We start from the raw sequence: 13,054 nt of genomic DNA on the forward strand, positions 1-13,054 counted from the left end.
AAAAGCAGAGGCTTTAACCCACTGAGCCACCCAGGCGCCCCTTGGTTAGATTTTAAAAGAGTTGGTGGAGGGGCGCCTGGGTGGCTCAGTGGGTTAAGCCACTGCCTTCGGCTCAGGTCATGATCTCGGGGTCCTGGGATCGAGTCCCGCATCGGGCTCTCTGCTCAGCAGGGAGCCTGCTTCCTCCTCTCTCTCTCCGCCTGCCTCTCTGCCTGCTTGTGATCTCTGTCTGTCAAATAAATAAACAAAATCTTTAAAAAAAAAAAAAAAAAAGAGTTGGTGGAAAGGGCGTGGTGGGGGAACCATGTGCAGAAGATTAGGAAGGAGACCACTGTGTAGGGGAGAAGGTAGGCAGATGAGCTTGAGCGGAGAACAGTACCAGGTGATGCATGGATGCTGCGGGTCCGGCAGGAGATGGTGAAGGGGCTCTGACTGCTAGGATTTCAGACTTAAACTGTAGGCAATAGGAAACCACCGTTTTCCTATTTCCTAGGAAAAAACAGAATTTTCCTTTTTTTTAAAAAAAAAGACAAACAGGGAGAGACAGAATTTTCCTGTTTTCTAGGAAAAGATGTGGGAGATTCTTTCAAGAGATGTGGCTAGGAGGGATTCGAAAAGGGAGAAGTTGGAGACAGAAGACCAGCTAGAAGGCTATTTCACTGGTCCTCTAGTGGTCGGGACAACTATTGTGATGGCTGTGGGAATAAGTAAGAAAGGGAGGATCCAAAGGATATTGTAGAGGAAGAATCCACAGACCATGATAATGACTTGGATTCAATGGGCCAAAGAAAAGAAGTAAACAAACTCTACATTCTGAGTCACAAAACAAGCCAGTCAAGCATCAAGCCTTAGTAATTTTTTATTTTAAATGAATCAACTTGAAATGACTGTTCCTGAAAAACATTTTTATTATCTGGCCGTTAGGGTAAGATAAAGATATGTGCTGTATAAGAAACCTAGATTCCTGCTTAATACTTATTAATAGACATTGTCATTCTCGATTTCTTAAAAACTCATTTCCATAAGAAATGTCTAAGGAAATTGATTTAGACTTGTCATATAAATTTTTATCTGAAGGAGGCACCGTCAATACTGAATAATAAAAATAACTTAGATACATGCCCAGTACACATCTGTCATATATATATGTGTATATATACACACACACACACACACACACACACGCGCACACACACACATATATCTACCTATCTATCAATGAAGGACTCTCTAGAATGAAGTTTTTTTTTAATTAAAAAAAGTACCTTTTTTTGAAATTCCAAATTGAAGACCTAGGTCATTTGATCAAAATGAGGTTTAAGATACTGTAGAAACATAAAAGGATAAGTACTGAGAAGCAACTGAGGAGTCCTAGGGTTACTTGAGTGGTTAATATTAACCTTATCATGTCTTTTCTCTTTTTTATGAGAAAATTTAGCTAAAATTTTTAGCTAAAATTAGCTAAAATTTTTCCAAATTGTTTTAGCAAAACCATGGTAAGATAGAAATGACCAATAAGCAGGAAACAATATTAGTATGTGTGTGTATATACATGTACAAATATACTTTCGGAGAAAATCATGACATTCCCATAGTCAGAATTTTTAAAAAATTTCCTTAATTAATAAATGCTTTAGTTATATTACTTACTATATTATGTCAAAATATATAAAATGAACACAGTAAAGAATAAGCCTTTCCCACCCCAACCCTGGTATGCTTGTCCCTCCATTTATCACTGTTACTGCCATTAATCATTGTCTCCAATGTTTTAGGAGTCCTTCCAGAGATATACAATGTGTCTACACACAGGAAGATTATTTGGGATAGCAAGATGATTTTGGGAAAATAACTTATTTTTTATTCTATAACTTTTTTTTAAATTTTATTTTTATTTAACAGAGAGATCACAAGTAGTCAGAGAGGCAGGCAGAGAGAGAGGAGGAAGCAGGCCCCCTGCTGAGCAGAGAGCCGGATGCGGGGCTCGATCCCAGGACCCTGGGATCACGACCCGAGCTGAAGGCAGAGGCCCTAACCCACTGAGCCACCCAGGCGCCCCTATTTTTTATTCTAAAGTCAGAGTTTTCTTTTGCTGGGTTTCATGGAAGGAAGTAAAGATAGTTAAAAAAATAAAGAGAATGGGAATTGAAGGTGTGAAATCAGAGATGATGAATATGGAACTGGATTGTGTGCTCCCACAGACAAGACTCTGGAGTGAGATTGGGAAGCTGGGGGCGGGGGGCGGGGGAGAGGGGCGGAAACCAACCAAAGGCAGTATCTGGGATGAAAGTGACCATAGAGAGGAGGAAGGAAGGCATCACAGAACAAAGGTGAAGACATGTCAAGAAAGAAAGGTCCTGGTAAGAAATGAGTGGGTGACAGAGAGAGGACGGAACCCAGCAGAGCATCCCTGGCTCACATGCAGCATGGAACAGAACTACAACACGAATGAGGACCATCATCTCCGCGGCTCATCCTACCTCATAGCTGCGCCTATCCTGGGAGGTCAGTTCAAAGCAGGATTCTTTCTTGGAATCTTTTCGCAGGTAGGGGGCCATCCGTACACTGTAGCCCTTAATGAGAAAGGTCCCCTTGGGCTGTTTGCCTGCAAGACAGGAAAGCTCCCTGTATCCCTAGAGAGATGCAACCACCAAGGGAAGGCATCTTCTCTGGAATGTAAGATAAAAGCACCGAAACAGCTGTTGCATCCCCGAGGAACCACAACAGTCAAGGAAAGGTTATTAAGGAAGCTTAAGAAGAGGCTACCGTGACAGCGAGGCAGAGATCACTGCCAAGCTAGGGAAATGCAACATGAAAGGTTGTTTTGCCAAAAGAGTACAACAGAGACAGAGAATTTATTAGAATGTTAAGAGATCTATAATAACAGGAGGAAGGAATTATTACAGCAGGGAGAGTGTGGCTGTAAACATGAGGCTCTCGAAGGCTATTAGAGAACTGTAGCACATTATTATCAGGGCCAGCAGAGCTCACATTCGAGGGGAGGCACAGCAGCGCAGGGGGCGTGATGAGTTCCCGGGATCTCTTCCTCTGCCCTATGCAGCATTTGGGCTGGACTGCTCTCCCCTCTCCTGCTGGTCAGGTGGGAATTGGTGCTAGAGGGAGAATAATTAAAACTCAGTATTTTATCCCTCTTCCCAGAGGTCAAATTGGGAAGTAGCAGAGAACGGGTAATTATCATTGGGCAATGAAGGAGGAGGAACAGGACTAAGGGAAGGAAAGAAGAGACAACTCTGCCTGTCACTACCTTTTTTAAAAAAAATAAACTAATAGGAACGGGAAAAGAGGGGCTGGTTCCCAGTGATCGTGTGTCCTCCTGGTGTGGTTCAGGCAGAACATACAGAGGAGGGGAACCACAGTGTCTGGGTGATGATTTGTGTCCTGTTATCATGTGCAATGGATTGCTTAATACGTGCTTTTTGAGGAGGATGAAAGGTGGCAGTGTGATGACAATATTAGGAAAAGAAAAGAAAAGAAAAGAAAAATACTCTATCTTTACCTGGTTGAGCTAAAAGAAACGCACAAACACTCTACACTTGCTAAGAAAAATGTCTTGGGCACAATAAGAAGTAACTGGTGAGAAGGGAGCCATGCAACAGTGCTTTTTGACACCAGAATCTTTTTTCTTAAAGTATCTCTCCTTGTTCTAACTGGCCACTAAAATGCTTTGTTGTTTCTTTGGTCACCAGGTTTTATTTCACCCTGACGGCAAAATGGTCCATAAAAGTCTCCAAGTCTCTCCCTCTCCTACTCTCTCACCTTGAGTACAGAGGATTCTGAATGAATGAACGTGGTTCCTGGCTTTGTATTCAGATATGCCAACCACTTATTTAAATGCAAAGGAAATGAAAACGTTTTTACAATTATGTAAATGTTATATTAGTTGGAAGGTTTAAAATAAGAAAATAGCTCCTGGCTGGCTTGTACACCTAGAGTTTGGGGAAGAAATTGTGGCTGCTGGGCTGGAGAGTGGTCTGGGGGTTGGATGAAAAGCTGGGCATGGTTTTTGAGCTATGTGGCTATGATGGCCAAGTAAGGCTTCACACTGAACCCCTGGATGGGAAAGTCTCTGGGGAATGTAAGAGGGTGAATCCAAGATGAAGTCAGGGATACCTGTGGCTGGCAGAAAGGCAGGGTGAGCCAACTGCCTTGAAGCCCAAGGGCGAATCGTAAGGAGGCCAAGTCATTTAGCAAAGCTGCAATTCTTTCTGCTACCTTAATAACAAAGGAACAGGAAATCTGAAGGCCATTGGGTAGATATCTCATTATTCCCTGGGACTGGGTATCTGGGCATTAGGAGATGCATAGTCCTGGGAAGGAAGGAAGAGGGGATAAACAGAGCATGGAAGGAAAAAGAAGGGTTTATTGGAGTCACTGGCCTCTATGCCAAGCGGGCAGATCCTGAAGAAAGCCCCCACAAGAACTGACACATTGCTTTTCTTTCTTGCTTGCTTCATAGAATTATTCCTGGGGCTAGTTAGAGTATGCAGGAGGGTTCCTTGTTGAAAGTTTGTATTCACTTACAATGATGATTTTTAACTTGTATTTAATTGTGGCTGCCTCCAATTTGTGCTTGTATCCTGTTCCTTCTCACAAACTCAGTGACTGTTAAGCACGGACGGGAGGTCTTCTAGGGATAGCATCTGAGGGTTGTGCTTGATAGACTCAGTGGTGGCTCATTAAGAAGCTGCCTCTGGCCTGAGTCAACACTTCACTGCTGCTGCCATCTGGCTGGAGGGTGTCTCTTGGGCACAGCAAACATTTGGATCTCAACACTCCATGGCTCTAGGGATGTCCACTGGACTATCTCCCGGTACTCAGTAGGGTAAAGTTGAGAGCACATTCTTAGAGAGTTTGAGCCCAGGGGTTCTATTTCTGGGCTGTCAGTAACCTGTTCAAATCCTTCTCAGATTTTTAAAAAATATTTTAATGATATTATCAACGTCTATAACAAGTTTGAGCTTCTTTTTTTAAAAAAGATTTTATTTATTTATTTGACAGAGAGAGAGATCACAAGTAGGCAGAGAGGCAGGCAGAGAGAGAGGGGGAAGCAGGCTCCCTGCTGAGCAGAGAGCCTGATGTGGGACTTGATTCCAGGACTCTGAGATCATGACCTGAGCCGAAGGCAGAGACTTAACCCACTGAGCCACCCAGGTGCCCTGACAGTTTGAGACTCTTAAAAAAGAAAAAGAATGCCAAGGTGTTCAACCTTGATAATATTAGTCATAATAAAAGAAAACTTTTTTAACATTTCATTTTATTTTTTAAAAGATTTATTTGAGAGAGAGCACAAGCATGTGCTTGCACGTGAGTGGGGGGAGGGGCAGAGGGAGAGAACTTTCAAGCAGACTCCCCGCTGTGTGCAGAACCTGACCTGAGGCTTGATCCCATGACCCATGAGACCATGACCCATGAGATCATGACCTGAGCTGAAACCAAGAGTCAGATGCTTAACCACGTGAGCTACCCAGGCGTCCCAGAGACAACCTTTTGATATGCTGACCACATGATCCTAGTGTTTAAAGGGGAAATCATTTCTAAATTGGCAGCTGAGTTTTTGGGGATGGGCAAGGTGTTACTTACCCAAGCCTCTTTCTTTCCCAAGCATGTCCCTTTATGGGTGTTAGTTAAAGACTGCTATCTTGAGATCTAAGTGCTTGAGAATTTACGAAGTGCTTGCATCCAGGAGTGAGATGCTGCTGTGCAAATGAAGAACACTTACTTTTCTCATTAGCGTAGTAGTAGAAGAGGCCTCTGCTGACAACACACCACCGCTTCTGCCACTCCGATCCGAAGAAACTGTGATCTAGACGGAACAGCAGTAAGGGACATAAATTCAGGTAACTACAGCCACTGACGAGTCTGTAAAGTCCAACACACAGTCCAGTGTGTTATTGTTTTATTTCCTAGGTTAATGGACTGTAAAACCCTCCCTTGCACTCCCGCAGGCTATCCCATATTGACTCAGAGTCCAGAGGGCTCGCTCACTTAAAGGTCCAGATTCTAAACAGGGTTTGCCTGTTCTGACCCCTCACGGCTGTCCCACTATCTATCTTCCTTTATAGCTTTCGGGTTCTAATCTTGTCTAGTACTTTTCAAATGCTCTGTGATACTTTCATGTGGTGCCTTTTAGCAAACCAAGCTGATGCTCCAGGCTGGGGGCATGAGAACGGCTTTGGTTGCACTAAGGCAGTTTGCATTTGAGAGCTAATCCTGGGACCCCGGGCTTACTAGGGTAGCAGGATTGACTTTAATCCAGTGAATGACAGGTCAGCAGTTGGGTTGCTTCACACAGGATGCAAAATTACACTCTTGGCAACATAGTTTTACTCTATGGGAACACAGTGAGAGATGAGAACAAGAATATCATCACTCATTCACTCAACAAGTGTTTATTAAGCACCTGTTGTGTACCAGGTGAGCAAAGCAGAACCAGTTCTTATCCCGAGGGAGCTCACAGTGGCCTGAAGAGTCTGGGGCATCTCTCTTCAGCCTACACACACACACCAGACTTCTTTTCCTCTCCCGCCTTCCTTTGGGCCTTCCCCCTCCTGAGCACAGAACTGGGCATAGAAAAAGCACCTGCTGTGTTAGCCCTCTTTCCCCTCATTTCCCTTCCCTTCCTGGAACGTTCTGAGACCTGTGGGTCTGGTCAGTACCTTTGCTTTTCTTCTCCAAGTATCCTTGCTTGATGATGTTATCAAGCTCTTGAGCTCCTTTTAGGAGGTCTTCCACTCCTAAAAGGAACAACAACAGGATGCTTTGTTGAAACCTGGCAGGATTTTCTTTTATTTAGGCTCCTTTCGATAATCCACATTAATGAAGGGGGCACAGAAGGGCAGTTGCTTAAATAAAGCACAAAATAAAACAATTTTTATATGACCGGGGGGAGAAAGCAAATTTTCTTTCTTCCTAATTATATCTAATGTCAAAATCACTTATAATGATCGAAAGCTACCTTAGTTTGTGCAAGGAGAAATAGCTGAAATATGTACTGATTGGCAAGAAAAGGACTCCAGAGAATTAAGAATTTGCTGTGGGTATAAGCTCCAAATGCAATAATCCACATTGAGACGATCAAAAGTCAAATGAATAGCTACCAGCAGAGAAAAGCTTAATGAGTGATAGAGTTCACCATAAATGCAGCCACCTCTGTGACAGTAAGAAGCTCACACTCATTCTTAAAAAAAGAAAAAAAGAGAAAACAACAAAACAGAAAACTACCTCGTGAACATAAATTTTATTAAGTTTGCACAGAGAAGGGCTATGCAAGCTGAACTGGTAGTAAGTGCCACGCCCTGGTTTTGTCCAACTATGAGAAAGGGTCTAAGAACAGTGGGAGCCTTTACTGAGAGAGGACTCTGGACCTGGCGTCGGCCTTCAAACGTATGCGCTAACATCCTTGACTTCCAGTCAGCTTCGTTAGGTACAAATTTATTGAGAAGTGAGGATCCTCATCCATTGTTCACTACTGAGGTTTATACTTGTTTTACAGAAGGGAGGGGTCAAAGACAAATGGGAAGGAATGAACTCCTCGAAAAATAAAATGGAACAAGAACGGCAAACAATAAAAAACCCTTTAAAAAAAAAACCCTTTAAAAACCCTTTAAGTCCAGGGGCGCCTGGGTGGCTCAGTTGTTAAGCGTCTGCCTTTGGCTTAGGTCATGATCCCAGGGTCCTGGGATCGAGCCCCGCATCGGGCTCCCTGCTTGGCAGGAAGCCTGCTTCTCCCTCTCCCACTTCCTCTGCTCATGTTCCTACTCTCGCTGTATCTCTATCAAATAAATAAATAAAATCTTTGTTTTTTAAAAGAATTTATTTATTTATTTGACAGAGAGATCACAGGTAGGCAGAGAGGCAGGCAGAGAGAGAGGAGGAAGCAGGCTCCCCACTGAGCCGAGAGCCTGATGTGGGACTCGATCCCAGGGCCCTGAGATCATGACGCGAGCCGAAGGCAGTGGCTTAACCCACTGAGCCACCCAGGTGCCCCAAATAAATAAAATCTTAAAAAAAAATACAAGTCCATGAGACTGAGGAAAAAAAATACAAGTCCATATTTCTTTCTTTCTTTTTTTTTTTAAAGATTTATTTATTTATTTATTTGACAGAGAGAGAGAGAGAGAGATCACAAGTAGGCAGAGAGGCAGGCAGAGAGAGAGGAGGAAGCAGGCTCCCTGCTGAGTAGAGAGCCCGATGCGGGACTCGATCCCAGGACCCTGAAATCATGAACCGAGCCGAAGGCAGCTCCTTAACCCACTGAGCCACCCAGGCACCCCCATATTTCTTTCTTGTTAAAGTCTGTTTTATTGTTTTAGTAATCTCTATACCCAACAAGGGACTTGAACACATGACCCTGAGATCAAGAATTGCATGCTCTTTTGACAGAGCCAGCCAGGTGAATTAGGAGAAATGAAGGGAATGGCCTAGCAGAATCCTAATGTTTGTTCTTTTTAGTCTCCAAAACCAAAGCTCTTTTGGTTTCCCTTAATAGATTTAGAAATCAGAATAAAACACAAACCAAATTAAGGCACAACCCCATACAAATCACCTGGGTAACCTATACAATACCTTGAGATTTTGGGTGAAATCATTGTTTTGTCAATTGCTCAATTTTTTTTTTTAATCTACAATAACTAACACTTATTCAAGGGTGGCTATGAGCTGGCACTTACTTCTTGTTTAAAACATTTCTTGTTTAAAAATCACATTTTCAGGGCGCCTGGGTGGCTCAGTGGGTTAAGCCGCTGCCTTCGGCTCAGGTCATGATCTCAGGGTCCTGGGATCGAGTCCCGCAGCTTCCTCCTCTCTCTCTCTGCCTACTTGTGATCTCTCTCTGTCAAATAAATAAATAAAATCTTTAAAAAAAAATCACATTTTCAGACAGTTGAAAATGCAACTCATATTTTACCTTTTGCTTCTAAGCAGTTTTGAAATTAGTTTTAAACATGGAGATCCAAAGAGTTTTTCTTTTTTCGTGTGTCGAAGTGCCTGATTCTTTCTATTCGTCCTTACTGTCAACTTCCTTGTTCCCGGACTACGTTCATCTGTGTGCTCTACAGTGAGCAAACTCTGTGGCTGCTATAAATCCTCCCAGATGGGTCTCAGGGTGCACACGGGAGATGAGCAGCGGCAAAGGGAAGTTCATTTGTCTAGGATCCTTGCATTCCTCCCAGCCCTCAGAAAATTCCAATGCCTCTCTGAAAACGCTCTCCAAGAAAAGACAAACTGAACCCCTAAAGGCGGAGTGGCTGGGTTTCGGGGACCCGGCGTGGCTCAGAAGGAAGGTCCTTTGCAGGAGACCCCGTCCTCTCTGCAGCTCTGGCAAAAAGTGCTCCTAGAGGCCTAAAAATTAACAGAAAGACGGAAGGGAATGAGAAGAACAGGATCTCCTAAGCTTGGAGGATCCATCCCTTCCTCCAGTTTTGTCCTTTTCCTTTTTCCTTTCCTAAGGTCTTGTTAAACTTAGAGACACAGCTTCTTGTTAAAGATGCCCAGAGTCTGAATCATAAAAGACGTGTTAAACGTTCTATTAGAATCCAAGCCTCCTTTTTTTTAATGCAGATCTAAATGCCATTTTATGGAACATCTATAATTATGAAAATGGGAAGACATTGCCTCGTGTGCAGGGAGAGTCTGTGAGTATGAATATTACATTAATGTGCCCACACCAGCTCACTGATCCTGCTGGCAGGAGCATAAAAAATGCTTGAGTGAAACTTTTATTTAGATGTTAAGACTCCAGGCCCCAGCGGGGTGACAGAGACAGTCCCTGCGAGCTGCCATCAGAGAGAGAGTTTGAATTGAATTACCCAGGGGGGAAGGAAGTAGAGATGAGCAGTGCTTCGCTTATTTAATTTCATTTACTTTCAGTACATTATCAGCATGAGGCTTTTCTCTCCCCACCAACCGAAACCCAAGAATGCCACCACCAAGAAAACAAAGACACAATGCTGCCGAGATGTTTGAACTCTAAGTCACGAATTCTAGGAAACTAGGGGTCAGCCTCGTCACCAGCTTCTCTCCCGAAGAGTCACACTTAGTTTGCTAAAATTGGGCAGGGAATGAGTTGCTGAATTTTCTCTCTTGGTTATTCACCAATAGATTCTGAAGAGTACCAGAGCTAGAAATGCAGTATTTTAATGCGCTGCATTTTTAGCAAGATGTGTTATGTTGCTTTCTTATGAGAAGGGATCGCTACTGATGAACTCTCTTGCCTGGTTCCCCTTATGGGCAGTGGGGAAAATGGGATGATAGGTGAAGTTTGAAAATTTTATTTGAAAATAAAAAAAATTAGGAAATCGAATCAAATCAATCTCGATTCTAGTGATGGTCTTCAGTACAAGGCACTGTGTGGTGAGTATAATAACAGAATCATTCTCAGTGTATGTTGACGCCGAGCTCCATTTCATTAGCTCCATGATCTATCAGACAAATCCAGAAAAACCAAGATGGGAAGCCATTGTGGCAATCCAGCTGTCTCATCTCTCAGTGTCTGCTCGGAGTCCTACTGATCAAGAACCAGTGATCCTAGGACGCACCACGTCAGCCATGGTCCTGGGGTGATGAGGCAGGAGGGGCCTTCTGTGCTCGAGTCCACACCTCCTGGCAAATGAACAGATCTGCAGAGCTTCTTAATGCCTGAGAGAAAGTATGTAAATGCTCTGCAGGATGATAATAAAAATAGGAAGAAGCTGCAAATAATGGCATGAGTTGCTATTTTAAGGCAAAAACATTTATATTTAAGGATACAATTTTTAAAAAATAATCAAGGCTTTTTGCCCATTACCTGAAAAAAAGATATCACCGTCTTAATGGAAAAAATAGAAATGATTTAGATTTATTGGGAATAAATGGCCTTCTTGGATAAACCTAAGGGTGTATCACATTGTATCAGCACAAAACAGAATTACATTCGTGTTATAATCTCTCTCTACCACAGCACTTAACTAAATCTCCCAGAATAGCCCATATAAAGAAAAGATTCACTTAGCTGAGGGATGTGGGGCTATAAAGATAAGATCAGTAGAGAAGTGTTACCTAGAAGTGATGGCCACCCAACTTTCATGGCAGATGAAGATAAAAGAAATTCTCAGACATCTTTCTCTCCTCATCCAGATGCCTTTAAACCCTTGTTTCCCACCCACACCCAACTCTGTAGTAAAAAACGACAGAGTAGGATTCCATCTCTCAGCGCTAAACAGGACTCCACAGTCAGCTGTGCACCGCAACAACAATGGGGACCCTTTAGAGTGTGATACATTTCCATAAAGCAGTCAATAAAAAAGACACGGGAGCTTATGTGAGTCACGGCCTATTTAATCAGCTGCGTTCTAGCCCACTGAGAAAAGAGAATTGGAGAAATCACTTGGTAATACCGCAGCACAAGGCTAACAGCACAAGAGGCCACACCATTTCACTGCAAAAAGGCTGCAGCCCCTGCAAAACCAACCAGATGCCCGTGAACTTTCATTATGGGCAGCTGGCTTGGTTTCTTGTTAAACCAACCTGAAATGAAAATCAATGATTTTTTTAAAAAAACATCTTTTGTTAACCCCCACATGTCCCATGAGCTGTGGACCTCTCTCATCCTTGTTTTTCCTTTCAATTTAAGTTCTTTTCAATCGTTTGGGAAAGGGACCAAACTCCAGCTTAGAGACTGATAGCTACAAGAAGTGAATTTCAGGCAGGGTGAAGGTTAACAGGCTCCCCCCTTGCAGTACCCATGATGAGAACCCTGGGGCGTTGAGTGGATGATGTTGGAGAAAATTTAGTATTTGAAGGCTGGGGATGGTAAAGCACCATCTGCATTTCCAATCCACTCATAGTTTGCTGGTATATGTACATTTGTAGACAAGCAACAGTCACATACTTCACAATGCCTCAAACATACGCAGGGGAAGAATATCGCAGGGAGGGCTGGGAGGGTAGTAGTTTCCTGTCTGGTGGTCACTGGTCCTAAATCTCCTTTGCATTTGGTTTCCGTGGCCTTCTTTAATAAACTCCTTAACAGGGGGCACCTGGGTGGCTCAGTGGGCTAAACCTCTGCCTTCAGCTCAGGTCATGATCTCAGGGTCCTGGGGCCAAGCCCCGCATCAGGCTCTCTGCTCAGCGGGGAGTCTGCTTCCCCACCCCCTCTGCCTGCCTCTCTGCCTACTTGTGACCGCACTCTGTCAAATAAATAAATAAAGCAAAATCTTTAAAAAATAAAAACCTGTTAATTAGGGTAACAGTCCAGACAGCGTAAAAATCTGTAGAAGAAATCATGTTATACTGAGGATAAAGAAAATTTGTGAGAGATTCTACGCCAATGAGAAGTACTAAGAAAAAATATAGATGAACAAAATAATTAAAATGAATACGCTTTAATAAAAGTGAAAAAAAACCCCTAAGTTTTAAATCTGCATTTATTTAAAAAAATATTTTGTTTATTTATTTGACAGAGACCACAAGTAGGCAGAGAGGCAGGCAGAGAAAAAGAGGGGGGAAGTAGGCTCCCCACTGAGCAGAGAGCCTGATTCGGGGCTCCATCCCAGGAATCTGGGATTATGACCTGAGCTGAAGGCAGAGGCTTTAACCCACTGAGCCACCTAGGCACCCCTAAATCTGCATTTAAGAAAAGATTTATTTATTGATTTGATATCAGAGAGAGAGAGTGAGAGATACCAAGCTGGGGGAGGGGCAGGAGGAGGGGAGAGACAAGCAGACTCTGCTCTGAGCACAGTGGACAACATGGGGCTCTATCGGAGGACTTTTAGCTGAAATCAACAATCGGACACTTAACCAACTGAGCCACCCAGGCTTCCCTTAATCTGCATTTTATAAAGCATGTTTATATCTCATTTGAGCTTCACAGCTGCCCTATGAAGTATGTATTATTATCAGCTCTACTTTACAGACCAGGAAACTGAGGCTCAGCGAGATTGCCAACCTTGCTGAACGCTGCTCAGCTGAAGAGCCTATCTATGCTCTTTCCACCACCCTGAGCCTGGGTTGAGACACCTGAGGAATGATAGCGTCTTCCTACCTCACGCTCCCA

The 13,054-nt window shown here is 43.3% G+C and overlaps 1 protein-coding gene across 1 annotated transcript in view; it reads right to left on the bottom strand.

Annotated features, from left to right (window-relative positions):
* SKAP1 (src kinase associated phosphoprotein 1) overlaps positions 1–13,054 on the bottom strand; it is a 281,368-nt gene that overhangs the window by 43,355 nt on the left and 224,959 nt on the right. Inside the window, exons 5-7 of the mRNA XM_059380247.1 lie at positions 6,678–6,755; positions 5,741–5,824; positions 2,481–2,605 (exon numbers count right to left, since the gene is read on the bottom strand). Of these exons, the coding sequence (XP_059236230.1) occupies positions 2,481–2,605; positions 5,741–5,824; positions 6,678–6,755 (287 nt within the window). The remainder of the gene's footprint in view (positions 1–2,480; positions 2,606–5,740; positions 5,825–6,677; positions 6,756–13,054) is intronic.

The sequence above is a fragment of the Mustela nigripes genome, chromosome 16 (genome assembly GCF_022355385.1).
Source record: "Mustela nigripes isolate SB6536 chromosome 16, MUSNIG.SB6536, whole genome shotgun sequence".
Lineage (NCBI taxonomy): Eukaryota > Metazoa > Chordata > Mammalia > Carnivora > Mustelidae > Mustela > Mustela nigripes.